This window comes from Lygodium microphyllum, chromosome 24 (assembly GCF_053477565.2).
Source record: "Lygodium microphyllum isolate KBCC chromosome 24, Lygodium_microphyllum_v1.1.10, whole genome shotgun sequence".
Taxonomy (NCBI): domain Eukaryota; kingdom Viridiplantae; phylum Streptophyta; class Polypodiopsida; order Schizaeales; family Lygodiaceae; genus Lygodium; species Lygodium microphyllum.
In genome coordinates this window covers 97,128,418-97,145,565 of record NC_141158.1, presented here as the reverse complement: position 1 = coordinate 97,145,565, position 17,148 = coordinate 97,128,418, and the positions used below count along the sequence as shown (strand labels likewise).

Here is a 17,148-nt window from a genome sequence, read left to right as displayed (position 1 = left end):
TCTAGAAGTAACTAAGGAATTGGAGGCCAACTTTGCCTCCCAATCCACAAATGACCAACTCTTTTGAGTCTTGTAACATCCTCTACCTATGAATATCCTTGTAGTCTGATTTATAAAGGCATCCCATTTGATTGAGGGGGGGAACTTTAATATGTCTTGTGATGCAATGCCACCCTATAGCATTGAGGGGGTTGTTAGAATATAGGCATGGGAATCCACCCTAAGCAAGGGTCTATGAGGGTAGATGTATGTAAATGGTCTTAAGGGGCAAGGGAAACCCTAACCCTTGCTTGGCAGAGGCTATATAAACAGCCTATGGGTCACTATCAAGTGTGAGAGAGTGTACCCACGTTGTACTCTAATCAACTTAGTAAGCAAGATTTTGTTCTTCTACTTTGAGCTCTCTTCTCCCTCTTGTGCACATTCTTCTTGCTGCAAACTATGATTTCCCACAAAGATGGGCCTTCTTTAGCATTTAAGAGTGCATTCTCGGCTTTGTGATGCTCCTAGGAGTTGTAAGACTTACTAAATGAAGTTAAACTTAGGTGGATGTGAAGATCTCTAAGGTGTACAGAACCTTACCCTCAAGATTGAAATACCTCAATGGTATGAATTTGATATGTTGAAGAAAAAGAGAGACTCCATGGGCACTATAGAGCTTCACTAAATTTTACACTACTGGAAGTCATCGCTTAGAGGCTATCTCTTGGCCACTATGACTTAAGTCCCTCAATGTTTGCCTTGGTTTAATGGAAGCTTAAACCCCTAAGATGGGTGAAAACACTACTCTTGAGGTAAAGATACCACAAGGGTATGCTTAACAAGTGTGTCCTAATATGCACATATATCTTCTCAAAGTCATGCAATGCCTGGCACTTTTACTCTAAAATGTTTTGATGGTAGCTTGACTTGGACGTAGTGTAAGGACTTGATATGTTGACAAATATACCCTCAAGGGTATGCTTTGGGAGTCTTGAAGAAAAAGAAAAGCCTCAATGCGTGCTTAGCCAAACACTCTTTCTTACAATGCTTTCCTTGAGGTATAGTACGAAGACCTCAAGACTGGCAAGGAATTTAAGTTAAAAATACCTTGAAGATATGGTTTGAAGCCAAATATGATATTTACGACATTCTTTAAGGCATGGCTAAGTTTGGTGAGGCTCCAAGATAAGGTGTGGTGGTGTTTGACTAGTTCCCACTAATATTGCTTGACTAAATGGGAGTTCAAAACCTTGTGGTGTATGCACACTCTATTGTTGAGGTAGTAATACGTTGAGGGTTTGACTTGGAAGAATTGAAGCAATGATGAGTTGCAAAGAGCACCATAGAGTGTATGCACACTCTATTGTTGAGATAATAGCACATTGAGCATTTGACTTGGATGAATTGATACAATGATGAGTTGCAAAGAGCACTATAGAGCTCCACAAAATCTTGCATGCTTTTTCCCCACTTTTCTCTTACTATATGCTCACAAGGGTGGATAATTAATAGTCCTTAATTTCTTCTTTATTGAGTTGTATGGATTATGTATTGTTGGTGAAGAAGATGATGCCACATAATTTCTTCTTAATAAATAATGTGAGGGAACATGTGGCGTCTTCCCCTTTCGAATTTTACAATCACAACTTGAAGTAATGAAGGAGACCTTAAAACTAATTCTCATGGTACCTTTATTTTGTCTCACAATTGTTTTTATGACAAGATGCAAATCCATCAATCAAGTTTAGTACATTTTGAGCTTGTGTACAATGGATGGGACTTACGATTGAACTCTTATTCATTCAATAGCTTCCCTTCTTAAGATGGTTCAATGCCATCTCTCACAAAGCTAGCTCATACTCTAGCTTTCAACTATCTTTGCCTCTCCACTCAATCCCATGAATCAAAGAAAACAATAGAGATTCAAAGTTTGTAGTTGCATAGACTCACCAAAACTCTTGGAGTATGGAGCTATTGAAGGAGGTGAGGTGGATGTTGATGGTTCATGGTTGTACCTTTGAGATGTATCTAAAATAAATATCATGCTCTCCCCGTGGGTAGTGCCTCACCTAATTGTGGTAGTGGTAAGTGCTCGTGCAATGCAACTAGAAGGTGTAACTAGGAGATGGATCCAATGCTAAGCAAGCCGAAGCCTCCTAGGTATGTCTAACACTTGAGGACCAATCAATGAAAAAAAAAAGTGTTGAAATTCATGGTGACAAGTCTACTTAGCAAGCCCAAGGTGTCCTACCCTTGATGTGTCCTAAAGCATGTTGTGGGGGAGGTGGGCGGGGCCAAAGATGTAGTCAATTGACCAAGGCCACTGGACACCTCTAGCTAGATGGTCCTTAAGTGCAATGATAGTGCATGTGCATGTCTACTTGTCAACTTTTTCTCTCTTTTTTTTCTCTTTTTTTTCTCCATTTTTTTCCCTTTACTTTTTAAAAGGATTTTTTATGCCTCAAGGAGTGGGCATAGAGTTTGAGCAAGGCAAGCCTCACCCATTAGGCAATCCTTTATGACTAGCCACATCTAAATGGGAGATTTTGGAAGTGGTGAGAACAATTGTAGATGAATCGACTTGGCCATTTCCTCCAATAACTGTAGTCATTTCTCAAACATAGTAGGCTTCTAGTTTAAAAGAAGAATCGGTAGGCAAAAGTAATAAGTGATCAAGAATGTTGGATCTAGAAAATTGGATAATGACTTGACAAAGGTTGCAAACGATGGTCTAGACGATTGGTGAATGTCCTGACAAAGGCTACAAATATTGGCACCAAGTCTCTTAGGTGGAAGAGATAAGTTTAATCTAGATCCTTGGCATCAACATTGGGGATCTTTGAGAAGTTGTACCTCATGTCTGTCTCAAGGTTGAAGGAAGCTCCATGCCACCTCAAGAAGGGATAACATGTCAAATTTGTTCTCTCTTTTGCAATCATCCTACAAAAACAAACAAGGCATAATCATTTGTATCCAAGATGTTGTACCTCCATGATGGTTGTTCCCCCTAACTGTTCCAAAAGTATATTTGTCTATTTGGTTAAATGATCTCCTATGCATGAAAGTACTTATGGTGATGAACCAATTAATGGTGCAGTTAGGGAGTATTGTTTTGAGTTTTGGGGAATCACAAATTCGAGACAATAGGAGCATCAAACCAAACTTATGTTGATTTGAATTCCTCAATTTGTACTTAAATCCCTTGATTCTTCCATCTTTGGCATCTCCAAAATGTTAGAAACATGTTGATTGAGGATCTAAAGGTTCTTATCATTCTACTAACCACTTTTGGGTTTGGTTATCATAACCCTATTGTTGGCTCTCCATTTGTATACTCCTCACTTTGGTCCTAGGACCGGTTTTTTTTATCTATGCCCCACTAATGATCACAAACTAGTAGTGGAGAGAGGTCATTTGTAATGGTCCCTCTATCTCTACTAGTTCTTTTTAGGAGCATCAGACTAGACATATGTTGATTTGAATTCCTCAATTTGTACTTAAATCCCTTGATTCTTCCATCTTTGGCATCTCCAACAAAATGTTAGGAACATGTCGATTGAGGATCCAAAGGTTCTAATCGTTCTACTAACCACTTTTGGGTTTGGCTGTCATAACCTTATTGTTGGCTCTCCATCTGTGTACTCCTCACTTCGGTCCTAGGACCGGTTTTTTGGGTCTATGCCTCACTCATAATCACAAACTAGTAGTGGGGAGAGGTCATTTGTAATGGCCCTTCTATCTCTATTAGATCTTTTTTTTTTTTCAACATGAGGTGTGATACTAGAAGTAGATGGCTCCTTGATGTAGTTGCCATGGTGAAGCCCATATCTTTGATTTTCTAGTTGTTATAGCCAACATTCTTATAAGTGCTACAATTATATTAGAGAGTGGCTCCAACTATGGCCACTTTCTTTCTCAAGCTCTCCACATCCTCCTCCTAGATACAATGTTGAATGAATATGAAGTGGCTTGTGAACAAGGCTTGCTCCATTAGAATGTCTCTTTCCAAAGTCACCTGGTTTAGCTCTAAGACCTATTTCTAAACTAGTACTTTTATCTTCTCTCAAACTTGTCTAGTCTCAACTTTTAGGGTCTTTATGTTATGCTAGTAAATCCTAATAGTTCCTTGTAGACCCTTGAAGACATGTTAAGCTCAACTCATGGGGACAAGTTGATATTCTTTAGCTCATTGGTGAGCACAATAGTCTTTGTTGTCTCTTTTGCTAACTATGCTTAAATATCAACACTTTGATTTCTTAAGGCTATCTAACCATCCAATTCCTCCAAGCCTACAATCTCTTCTTGCTAACTTTTGATCATTTATTCATTGCTCCTACAAGGTTACCTTAAGAATATTGAAATACCTCAAGGATCTCACATGTTTCCTTCTTAATTTTTGGTGAAAAGATTTTTCCTCGTCCAACAAACCTTTAAACCTCTTGCCCCTCTCTAACTAGCAAACATTTAAACCTCTTGCTACTCCATGACTACTCTATCCCTCTTGTAACTCCTAACAACATAATGAAGCAGATGTATCTTGAGAGCATACTAAAAAAACCTTCGACAAGGGTCATTGAGGGTTTTTGGCATAGTTTAGGTGTCCTACGACAGTAACCTCATGAAGAATCTTTGCCTAAGTTCTCCCCTTGTGGAACATACTAGCATCTATCACTACCTTGCATTATCTAGAAATATCATGATTGAAGCAGTTAGTAGAGCACTTCATCCATCAAAAGATTTATAATGTTACTCCATCCAAATAATCTTAATGTTGTTCTTAAGCAAGGTTGTAATGAAGACATGATACCATGTAATGATTCCTCAAAATCCACAACCTTGTTTAGCAAGTGTGGGACATAACCATCCCACCACATCACAAACTTTAATGGGGTCAATTGAAATTCCTTAAGACACGAGTCCCAAATATTCAATTGTCAATTTAGGCTCAACAAAGTGAGAATGGTCTAAGCCCCCAAATCTGTGTGATTTTCTCTTAGAGATCATTGTCATAGTTCAAGTGATTGAGGAACTTGACACAAAATAGGGACTCCTCTTGACTCTCCCGAGGACGACAAGCTAAAAATGTGAGTTATGTGAGAGAGTAGCATTAGGAATAATGCCAAATAAAACACTCCATCGCAAGCCCAATCATCACATAAGATTGGCCAATCCTAGAAAGATCCTAGCTCATGTTGCCATGTCCCTCCTAGAGAACTAGAGAGAGCCAGTCAAACTCCATGTACCAAGAATCTTGTCCCGTGATCTAGAAGATGAACCCCTCCCAAGCTACCCTACCCTCCTCTAATAAGCTTTGTATGTCTAACCCAGAAGGCCTCCACTATATTGAAGTCCTCGTGCACTTAACATGCGATAGAGATTGACTAAAGATGTAAATGTCGCCTACCTCACTAATCGGATGATGTGGCCAAACACACTACCAATATCAAACAAAAAGATACAGAGTAGTCACGAAGGCCTCAGAAAAGGATGGTGATGGCAATGCCATCCTTGAGCAATAGGCTGAAGTGAACCCTAAAGCCCCCCTCTTTCCCAAGGCCACTCGTGTTACCCCTGCTGCTGCGCCTACGAACCTCGCCTACATAGAATCCTTCAAACTAGGGAATGGACAAATTCCAACCAGTGGAGACGCCACATTTGACACATGCAAGGCTGCCACTCCATCCCTAGTGGCGAATTCCGTGTCTAGAGCAAGGTGGATAGGCAGGAAAGCATCGGCAGAGTGTGCGCATAGAGCTGCAGTAGAGTCTGATGGTGAAGGCAAAGGACCGGCTGCTACCTTGCAAGTCTTGCTTGTTCGATCGATTAGCTGGGCTGGTAACCCTGTGTTCCTGAAACCTATTGTGCTCATTCCGAGGCCAAAGGAGAAGGGAAAATCAAGCCCAACGAGAAGAGGCTTGGGAGTTGAACTGGAGAAGAGCTGCCAGGGGCAAAGAGGGGGAGGCTGCCATTGGGAAGAGAATAAGGCAGGAAGTAGCTGTGAAAGCATGGGCTCCAGTAAAAGAAGGTGGTGCAGATCTGGGAGATGTAATGCAGGGCTGAGGGAGGGTGATGCAGTCTGAAGGCAGGCCGGGCAAGACAACTGGCTGAGAAACAGGTGGCGACAGACTGCGGGAACAGGTGAAAGCTGGAGGCTGGGGAGCAGCATGAGGCTGAGGGCGCCAGCAACAACTGGTGGCTGCAGACCAGGCAGGGGCACCATGTTGGGAGGCAAGGCTGAAGGAACAAGGTGTGAGGTTGCAGGGCAGTGCGAGGTGGCTGGCAGGTGGCGCATGGTGGCTGCAGGCAGGGGCAGCGTGCTAAGGCTTGTGCCCCAGCAGGTTGGAGTTTGTCAGGGAAGGCCTTCAAGCTCTTTTCAGCAACATCATAATGTCTCTGTCTCCAAGGCACAAGGTGATACAGAATACTCTCAAGGTGCCAAAAAACATAATCATATTTGCTCATTGATCTTCAAGTTGCATACATAAGGCAGGGATAACTGCCTTGCTATTCTTGCTCGGAGTCCACAAGTAAATGTAGGAGACTTCAGATACAAATGTGAGTAAGTATCTGCATGTAGCTTCAATGTCAAGATGATGATGACCATCCTGCTGCAAATTCATTAACTATGATATGTAGAGATAAATCTCATGTAAAGACCAATCCTCCTGCACTAGTAACAGCCCACACTGAGGACCTAACTACTACCATATAGGCATCAACAAAAGCTTCTATGTAAGCCTGATGATCCATGGTGGGACAAACACATAACCGTGTCATCTCTTCAAGCTTTTTTTTTAAATTTCTGAGTTCACAACGATAAGATGTCTTATCCACAATTAGAAGTATCAACCGAAGAATACATAATAGCAATCCATCCTGTCAGCCATTATAAGAAAGCACCTAGTCATGTTCATGGACATGACGATACTAACAAAGGCTAAGATTCATAATAGCAATGCGTCCTGTCAGCCATTATAAGAATAACATTAGTCATGTTCATGGACATGATGATACTGACAAAGCCTGAGAGAACGGAAGATCCCTTCATGCTGGTCAACAAAGGCTCACAAATCTTGTTCATCATTTGTAGTGGAATACCTCAGTTAGACCCAGAGCCAGTCACAAAATTCTACAAGGACTGGCAATGCAACACCTCAACAGCTTTGTCGACCTAGAATGGCACCTCACAGTCAATAGGGAATAGCTATTCCTCACAACTTCACGATCTGACTGCTCCAACCACAAGCATGCCCCCAACCATAACTCATGTTGGGATATCACCTGCAAAAATCTAATGGTGACAATATACTGACTGAATAAATTTCACTGTAGTTATTAAGCTTCTCTAAACTACTTCTACTAGCATGTGTGTAGTACAGATATGAGAAACGAAGGATCACTGAGACTCCAGAAGAATCATGTCTTAAGTCACTATATAAGAGAAGAGTACTCGAAATACAAAATACAGATGCTCTGGAAGAGAACATCCAATTTTGGAAGTTACCCTCCCAGAGCTTTCTTTTGATTAAATGGGGCTGCAGTAGACCCAGATGAATAAAAACCTCTGCAAATTGTATCGACTCTAATCAATTACTCGCTCCCCTGTAGCACAAATATTCCAGAAAAATGTGCATGCAATGTATAATACAGCTGTTAAGGTCAGAAAAGCCTGAAATGAACCCAACCACTGTATGAAGTAGCCAGTACCAATTGTACTGATAATAGCAGCAATAGTTCCTGCAGTGTTTGCAATACCTGTCCACAAAAAAAGAAAAAACTCTCCTATCATTAGTTTCCATGTGTCAAATGGGTGGCTTAATCGATCAGTTGCCTAAGGCTTTTGTATGAAGCTAAGATCTCACCATGAAGAACTCCTGCATATCGTGGTGCAATCTCCTGCAGATGGCAAAGAAAGACCAGATTGATCAAATTACCCAGCTAAACAACTATTTCATTCATCAATCAAGCAGCTCTGACATAATTCTCCTTCTACCTTAGCTCAAATCATCCAGTTAAATTGAAATATTTAATTCAACCATCAAGCAGCTCCATAACATATCTTCTCCATAACTAAGACAATACATCTCACCTGAAAATTCACCAGGAAGCCTGCCTGACTAAAGGCACTCAAGCCCACAGCTGCAGTGAGCCAAACAACAGCTGTACTTGCACCTGACGATGCATTCACCCCAAGGAGTGCAATTGCTGGTCCAATAAAACCGATTGACTGCCATGATACATCCACTAAATGAGTTATTGAAAGCAACTTAACTATAAAAATCCACCACTCTTCAAAGAAGAAGCCCCTACTGAATTCATTGACAGACCTCTCACTTATTAAGATTACATCACTCAATGTTAGACCCCATACTGTGTTTCTCTATTTCTTACAGTTTGTAAATGCAGGTGGTACGACTTTGCTTATAGAGACTCCGTAAATGAAAAGATTTTCCGTTATACTATACAAATGACAAATACAAATAATGATACTGGGAGAGTCTAAAACAGTCCATAGATAAATCTTTGCAAGAGAACACACTCAGTTGTTCCAAGTTCTCAATGCATTTGATCCAGAGGAATTGACATTTTAAAGTTGCCGGTGATTATATGAGATGAACACCAGGAAATATCCTGAAGAAAAGAGCACATATGGCTGCAGGCCGATATTTAATATGCCAGACTGGTCACAAACCCTAAGGGTGCCAGTGGCATCTCCTTATCATCAGAGAAAACCTTGCAAAGTAGGGACTCCAGCCACATCTTTAGGCAAGAATTTTATGTTTCAGTGGTAGCCTCTGTCTGCAATACAATGGAAAAATGTTGCCTCTGCGACTAGTATAGACTGTAGAACTCTGAGTCTACTCACCAATGAGTATGATTGGTAAAGCCATAGCATCAGTCTTAAAAGGTCATGCCCAATCAGCACTCAACAATGATAATTGTCATTTTAAATACAAAGCCCCATGATATGCAAAATGTTGGATGCCTTGCAACTGCTCTTCATTCTGTCGATTCATCAGAAGTGATAAGAAAAGGGGCTGATTGGATGAGTAAGAGGATTTTTGCCCCATTGCAATGCTCTCAATGGGTGTGAGATTTGACTCTTGTTTGTACACTTACAGGTTCACCCAAAGGAACCTTTGCCCTACTTTGGTGCTGGACTTGGTACCTTGTACATGTTATCAACTGGCACTCCAGCCTTCTGCATGATTAGCTCTACAACTTGCAATGTCGCGGCTGCGGCTAGTTTGCTGGTTTCCACTGCTTGACTTGAAGGACATGACCATGTTGCTCATAATGACTAGGCCCTTGTGGTCTTTCGCTCATATCATCGTGCATCTAGTACAAAACCTCGACGGAGGTGGCTCTGTAAATCAGTTATTGATAACCCTAGGGGTGACACTATTGATTGTGATAACAATGCTGTATGTGAACAAGTATTGGCAAAATTGGCACTATTGCACTGAATAAAAGCCTTCTTCTGATTAATGGTACTGTCTCAATATTCATTACTACAGTCAATACAATGCTCTTATACCATGGAGGCACAAATAACAATTTAGTCTCCATTCTGAAATACTCCCTTCAATAGGCCACAATGCACAGCACAGGACACTCAGGATGCAGAAATCATCAGTCTCACTGGCATTTGCAAGGGCTTCAATAAACTTGACAGATAGTCTCATTGGTTGTGGATGCTTCACTTGTATCAGAGTTGTGGCATGCTTGAAAATGCAACATGTGCATTGTAACATAGATAGCCTTTTGCACACTTATTCACTTGATGGACATCTGTCATTTGCTAGATTCACTGATGATTGGTGTATGATCTAAAGGTCAAGTCAGATGTGTCAAACAGATCCATCTACGCAGTCACCATTTTCTTGCAATAGCAGGAACCACAGACAAAAGGGATACTTGTCTTTGCATTTTGATGTGTTCCATTTACCTCATCGAATATCAGTGCTATTCACATAACTGAATAGTATAGTGGAAAATAAGATAAAAGCAATCATTGGCCCTCCTGTTCACCTGCATTATTTTCCGTACTGCAGTCACACTTAATCCAGAAGTAATAAGAAGATCTGAACAGCTGCCTGCAACAAATCCGAGGCCTGCCATCATTGCCCAAGGAACTGCACTAAACCATGCTGCTTGCTTCAACTTGACACCATACACCTAATTTAGAGCACAAAAACAACAGACATTATGTTGGTCTTCATCAAGGTACTGATCAGTGGCAATAAGCTTGATTTAAAAATGCAATTAAGAGTTCTAAAGGTGATACTCCCAGAGTTGAAGGTAGAATGCCCTACAGTGTGGCCAAAAAGAAAGATTGAATACAGGAGTGAAATCTACCTTGTTAAAATAAATTGGCATCCATGAGAGAAGCACAAAGTATCCCTGCACAGAAACAGAAGTTTGAAAAATATTTGCAACAGGAAGAAAACTAGTGCTAAAAGAATAGGAAGAAAACCTCAGTATTGCCACTAGTTAGAAGGTTGTCATAGCAAGTCAAATAAGTTTGCTCTGATCCAAAAAGATAGTTCATGACTACAGCTACGTAGACCTACACAATCTCTCCTAAATAAGAAAATTTGAACGCCAAGCCAGAATAAGATACTGACAAATCTGGAGATAACATACTGTGATGTTTCTGATAGCGCAACTTCACAAATGTTTGCACTTCTTATTCATTCTGAAATGTTTATAATAGCACCACCTTCCAAATATTGAGACTTCTTATTTACAGCACCCATGGCAAAACACACACAAACCCAAGATCTTTGGCAAGGTAAGTATTGACACTCGTAAATCAAGTGGCAAACATGCTGTCCAAAAACTTCTTGGCATAGAAGGCAGCTACAAAGATAGATGCAATGGTAGTAACAGATACCTCTATATAAGGCATTGTGTGTCAATGAAACTGTAGCTCATGGCTTGACAAAAGACTCAATGAATTATGACTGCATGCACGCCTTTGAGTGTCTTGTTAATTATGAGCTTGCTATTGTTCATATAAGATATTGAAGAACAAGTATGTACTCTTGACACTGGGATGACAAAAGAGAGTGGACGATGGGATCATAGTGAGTTCTGGTGCTATTTTCCCAAAGACCTTCCTATCAAACTGCATGTACAATAACAATGCCAATTGGACTCTAGGAATCTCCCAATGGCATAAACAGAAGGGATTAATTGAATAGGCCAATTGGACTCTAGGAATCTCCCAATGGCATAAACAGAAGGGATTGATTGAATAGGCAAAAGTTTCAATCCAAGCCATTGATACAGCATTGTGTATATCGAGAGATATGCCAAATGATGGATCATAGGACATGATATAGATCATGACCCATGATGCTCAAACTATGGGTTATATTTTTAGTAATTGGATATTCCATGATTGGAATCGTTTATTTAAAGAGGCCACCTTACAAAACTGAAAGTCAGGCCTTTATGAAATAATGCATTAGAGAAACACTCTGGTCACTCCACCTTGGATTAAGTGCAGATTGGAGTGCACACACTCTGCAAGGATGCACAGGTAGACCTCATCCTTGAACAACTCTCAATTTGACTGCAAAGGTAAGCTCTTCAAAGCCAAAAGGAAGCAGTACACAACCTTACTTGATGTTGTTGATGTTGAGAATCAGCTCTATCTAGCAAATACAGAATTCCAAGATATGAAGCAGAACCTGCTAAGTCTGGATAGCCATTGGTATGATGATTGTAACGATGTCCATTAAGCTACAAACAGCTTCAGTTTGATCAATGAAGCTGTCCATAATGAAGCAGGAGGTTAGTATCAGGTAAGCTGCAGGATGGAACCAACCTATGGCCTACTGGGACCTGTTTAGACAAAACATATAGTTAGGAAGTAAATTACACCTTGATCCCTTATCCTTTCGAGAAAGAGTATCTACAATCCTTGACTAAACATGATGACTAAAATGGGCTCAGTGCCACATGTCAAACATCTGATGCCTGGAAGGAAGAGGCAGAGCAAATGGCAGTTTCTTCCAATACCAACCAGCAGACATAATCTCTTCAAGACAGACCAAACAGATATGTATGTGGGCATCTATTGATGTAGCTTCTGTGAAACTTGTGCATACTATAATGAAAACAAGACAGTACGTACAACCTCATGAATAATCAAAAAAACAACAGACAAGCTTCTCAGATTAGCCTAATACATGCACCAAAACATGTTAACAAATTAGCCATGACTGACTATAAAAAGGACAATGGTTCTGGAGGGCTGTTTATTTATGAAAATAAGAAAAGACCAAAGCAGTCTCAATTATGAAAGATGACTGGATCACAAACTTGAAAGTGCCATATTACCCAATTATTCATTGCATTGGCAACAATTATGGCCCATGCAGGAAGCTTTTTGAAGAAAAGACCAAAAGGCGGCAGTGATCCTCTTTGACCTGATGCACTCCCAACGTTTCTGGTCATTTTAGTTCCCTGTTGTATATATCTTAATTCATCTGTCCCTATGCTTGGATGATTCTGAGGATCAGTAGTAACCAAAAAGACCCAACTATATAGCCAAAGGGCCCCAAAAAGTCCAAACACAAAAAATGGCATACTCACGCCAAAGCTTGCCATGAAGATTGGTGTACCTAATAAGCCTATGACACTACCTAGGTGAAAACCTGCCATAGAAAGCCCCACAGCTGTGGCTCTTTCAGAGCAAGGAAACCATCTGTTACAAACACAAATCAGCTGTATTAGTCTCTCTCTCTCTCTCTCTCTCTCTCTCTCTCTCTCTCTCTCTCTCTCTCTCTCTCTCTCTCTCTCTCTTTTTCGTAAATCTCTCTCTCTCTCTCTCTCTCTCTCTCTCTCTCTCTCTCTCTCTCTCTCTCTCTTTTTCGTAAATCTCTCTCTCTCTCTCTCTCTCTCTCTCTCTCTCTCTCTCTCTCTCTCTCTCTCTCTCTCTCTCTCTCTCTCTCTCTCTCTCTGTGTGCACGAGTGCACGCATGTGCATAAGTATACACGCACGCTCATGAAGGTTGTCGAATTTAAAATAATCATGAAGGTCCTTGAATATAAAATAAAGATATGTACAAAGCACCTCTAGCTAGCAAACTAGAGCTAAAGGAAATGAAAACCAAATAGACAGCTAGAAAAACGGCTAAGATGCCACAAGGCTACTAGCAAAAATAAGGCACATCACAAAGAGAGCACAATTGGAGTGGAATGGATAATCTCTATCTAAGGAGCAGTAATTCTTGAATGTAAATAGGCTATTTGGCAAGTACCTAAACAAGCTCAATAATCATGCAATTTGTTTGCATGGACTAGATTTTGAGCTTTTGGACCATCTGGGCAGTCCATAATCATGCTCTCTTCAGAATGCAGATTTTCAGCCTTGCATTTCCTTCGTAGGTCTTTTACAGCAATCATTTATGTTTCCCCAATGTTTCTAAAGTTCTTTGTGATGTTGCTAAGACTGGCAACATCATCTATTGTAAATTATCATAATCTAAAATTGACTTCGCATCAAATTTCAAACAACAAAATAGCTCTAATCTAAGTAGCAGAACAAGAAGCAATCCCAAGTCCATGCAGTGTGATCAGCAAGGAATAGGGTTTGCATAGCTGCATTGGGGTACATGTATAAATTCCTTTGTGATTTGTGAAGGTTGCTGTAAATTCAGTCAGTGGACAGCAGATAGGGTGAGATTTGATAGTCTACAACAGGGCTGATTTGTGTGCAACAGGAGAAGACTTGATTTGGCTCCCCAGATTATGAAATCAAGGAGCTAGGGTTGCTGGTTGCAGCAACCAGCAAATTACTTCAGAATTGTGTGGGATTGAACTTCGATTTGTTGGAATTAGAGGAGATTGCAATCGATGAAACTTGGACAGATTCTGAGTTCTTGGCCTGGTCTCTTGCAGAAGAATATTAAAGGAAGGAGCTTCGATGGATTCCAAGATCTCGGTCCGGTCTTCCCAATATCACAGCTTCCAAACCTTTTCCAGTTGTATTCAATTTCTAGAACTAATGTGAAAAGAAATACCAAAGGGACATCAAAATGTTTGGGGCCAATCGGTGTGGCTGATCTCAATTTCTAGAGGGCACTCTAGCCCAAAGTGGTAAAGTGCTGAATAAAACTTAAGGTACCTGGCTATCATATTGTTCATGGATGGCATTGCAACTCCTTCTGCTATCCCCATCAGCACTCGGACTCCAAAGAGCATATACAATGAATGCTTGGCAGCCAAAGGGGTCAGGAATGTTGCTAATGACCACAATGCAACACCAAAAGCCATGACTGTTTTCCCTCCATATTGATCTACAAGAGCTCCTCCAATAATTGGGGATAGGGCATATCCCCATAGAAAAGACGACTGCACATTAATGGAGAGGTTAAGAAGTTAGATCCACCAACAATGGCTGCTGTACAAAAAATCAAAGAACAAAGACAATTGCAATTGACTCATAGCAAAGACGCCTACAAAATGCAAAACCCAGAACTGACGTAACTGGAGATCAATTTTAATAGAGGTATTCTCTTTCTACGGCTGAATCTTTTATGATATTCTAAACATAAGCCCTCTCTTTTGATCAGGGGTTTTGTTAATTACTGGCCCTCATGGATCAAGCCCCTTCAAAAAGCACAGCATCCATGAAGATTTCGGCCTGAGCTTTGAGGCCAACAAAACTGTGCCCGTGAAAAGTTTATGAAAGGTAAATGCATTAGCTTCGTGGATGATTTTGAGGTGTGAAGGTAAAACCAAAGGGGAAAGTGTCAACTGAATACTGAAAGCTCTTCGAATTTTGAGAAATGAATGTACAAATCTCTCTCAGCACACAAATGCAGAGAAGTTGCTTGTGGATGAGCTTTATGTGCTCTTTCTCAATAACGACTACCTATAACCAATGGTGTGCGATCGGGCTGTCACCTTCAAAAATTGGTAGATTTCTTGCTACTTCTAGCAGTGAAGCCTGCCTTTCTTTCAAGACATCCCAATTCCAGGATGGCATGCACACAAAAACAAACTTGAAACAAAGCTGCATAAAAAATTTCCAAACTGATCAAACGAGAGGGAGACCAGAAAGGCATGCCTGTACAATCCCTGCAAAACTGGTGCTCCAACTGAACATGGAAGCAAATTCGACAATCGCCACAGACATGATGACCCGGTCTGCATTACACAATGCCATCGCAATTGCCACCAACGTGACTACCTTCATCCTTTCCGACATGAAAAATGAGACTGCGGCAGAAGAGGAATCGGCTTCTGCGTTTGCAACAAATGGGACACTGGCATCTGCAGCAGCTCGAACTCCCAACCGCCAGCCATGTCTACCATTTGCGCTGTGCAACCTGCGACGATGACGGTGAACTTTGGAGAGAGGAGCGAATCCGAAGAAGAATGAGCGCTCATTGACAGAATGCGAGCTTGTATTGATGAGCAAATTGGAGACAGACTGTGAAGTCGAGCCACCTGGGGTGCGAGCATTGACAAAAGCCGAGCTTGTGGCGATGTGCGAATTCGAGATAGAATGTGACATCGAGCCAATAAGACCGCAATGGCTGCACGGAAGGGGCCAATTCATGGGTGCACCGGAGAACTCATTGCAGAGGTGCTGATTGAAGCAGCAGCTTGCCATCGAGCGAGGGGCGGGAGACGATGGGGGGCAATACTGGCACTTCAGCATTGCGGCCATGGCCCGTGCATACGAAGGGAGCCCGAGGGAGGGCGGAATGGATGACTGTGAGAAGGGGCGATGGAGGGGTGATGGTCGCGTGGGAGGGGCGGAGAGATGGCGTCGCAGGGGCCAGCGATGATGCAGGCGTGGCGGGGTTGCATGTCCGAAAGGGACCTGCGCAAGAGGGAGTTGAACTGTCGTACATGGGGCGCGGAAGGGAGAGAGAGAGAGAGAGAGAGAGAGAGATGAAAGCCCGGCTAGCCTACACCAGTGATGGGAGGCTGTTTATTCATAATTTCCAATTATTTATTTATGATCTATTCCCTTGCGCTTTATTAAAATCTTAAAGTCATATCCCTTCCAAGTTCCCTTCATATTATTTATGTTGCAAACACCTGCCTAGGTTGTGGTCAAGAGTCCTAGAGAGGCACGATAGGGAACATTAAAATCCACTATAGCACATTAATCTCACACTCAACATTAATTGCTCACATGTATCTCACACTCCGCATTAATTGCCCACTCCACGGGCACGTGGATACCCCCTCTGCCTACATGCATGCAAGGGGGCCCATCTCTCAATCATCCCCTTGAGTTGGGGTTGGAGTGAGGGGTGAGGGATGAGGGGTTCAAGGGGAGATGAGGGTAATGGGGGCAAGGCTTAGAGACATGCAAAGAGCATGGAGCTAGATTATGCCAGTGTTTTGTAGGTTGATGTTGATGGTCTTGACACAGAGCAGCTCTTGTGTGAAAGGAGGCTATCACCACCAAAGGTGAGCAAGTATTGTGAGTACCCATTACTTTCTCTCTTTTACAAATCAAGCAAAGATACTCAGAGGGCATGGAGCTAAGTTATGCTAGTGTTTTGTAGGTTGATGTTGATGATCTCAGCATCAAGCAACTCTTGTATGAAGACTAAAAGAAATACAATGAGAAGAATAAGGGAGTTATCATTGAGGGCAAGCAAGCATTGTGAGTACTTGTTACTTTCTCTCTTCTATAGATCAAGCAAAGATACTCAGACTTCCCATAGTGTAGGCCATACACATATTTCATGGGCTAACCACCCTTAGAGAATGAATTTACTTGCCGGTTCTGGGATACATATAGCACAATACGGCAACACTCTAATGGTATCAAGTCATGGGGAAGGGTTTCTTTCGTAATGTGGTAGGCTCACATCCTGAGCATGAATGGATTATCAATCTTGCATACTTAGTACTGTGGTATGCAAGATTTTCACTTGTTGATGTTCTTCTCCATGAATGTTCCGTCTAGGTCATGTTTCCAAATTTACCCATGTGGACAAACAATGAGGTATCAATTTTACCAGAAACCTTGGGAAAAGTCGTATAGAGTCCTTCAATTGCTACACAAAGTGGAGCTCTCAAACAAGAAAAAAAAGTGTACATCTTATGGGATAGAAGAAAACCACAACTTGATGTATTGGAAGTATTCGATGCAAATGGTATTGAGGTTGTCATTGATGTTTG

The 17,148-nt window shown here is 41.4% G+C and overlaps 1 protein-coding gene across 1 annotated transcript; it reads right to left on the bottom strand.

The window, feature by feature from the left end:
• Positions 1 to 7,403: 7,403 nt before the first annotated feature.
• On the bottom strand, positions 7,404 to 15,910 carry LOC148015402 (putative anion transporter 3, chloroplastic). The gene is made up of 8 exons (XM_087664971.1): positions 15,068 to 15,910; positions 14,123 to 14,349; positions 12,334 to 12,700; positions 10,342 to 10,386; positions 10,015 to 10,161; positions 8,072 to 8,209; positions 7,845 to 7,878; positions 7,404 to 7,737 (listed from the first exon to the last, which is right to left on the bottom strand). Exons 1-8 carry the CDS (start codon positions 15,671 to 15,673, stop codon positions 7,565 to 7,567), a joined length of 1,737 nt encoding a protein of 578 aa, XP_087521097.1. The 5' UTR covers positions 15,674 to 15,910; the 3' UTR covers positions 7,404 to 7,564.
• Between the last annotated feature and the right edge of the window lie 1,238 nt (positions 15,911 to 17,148).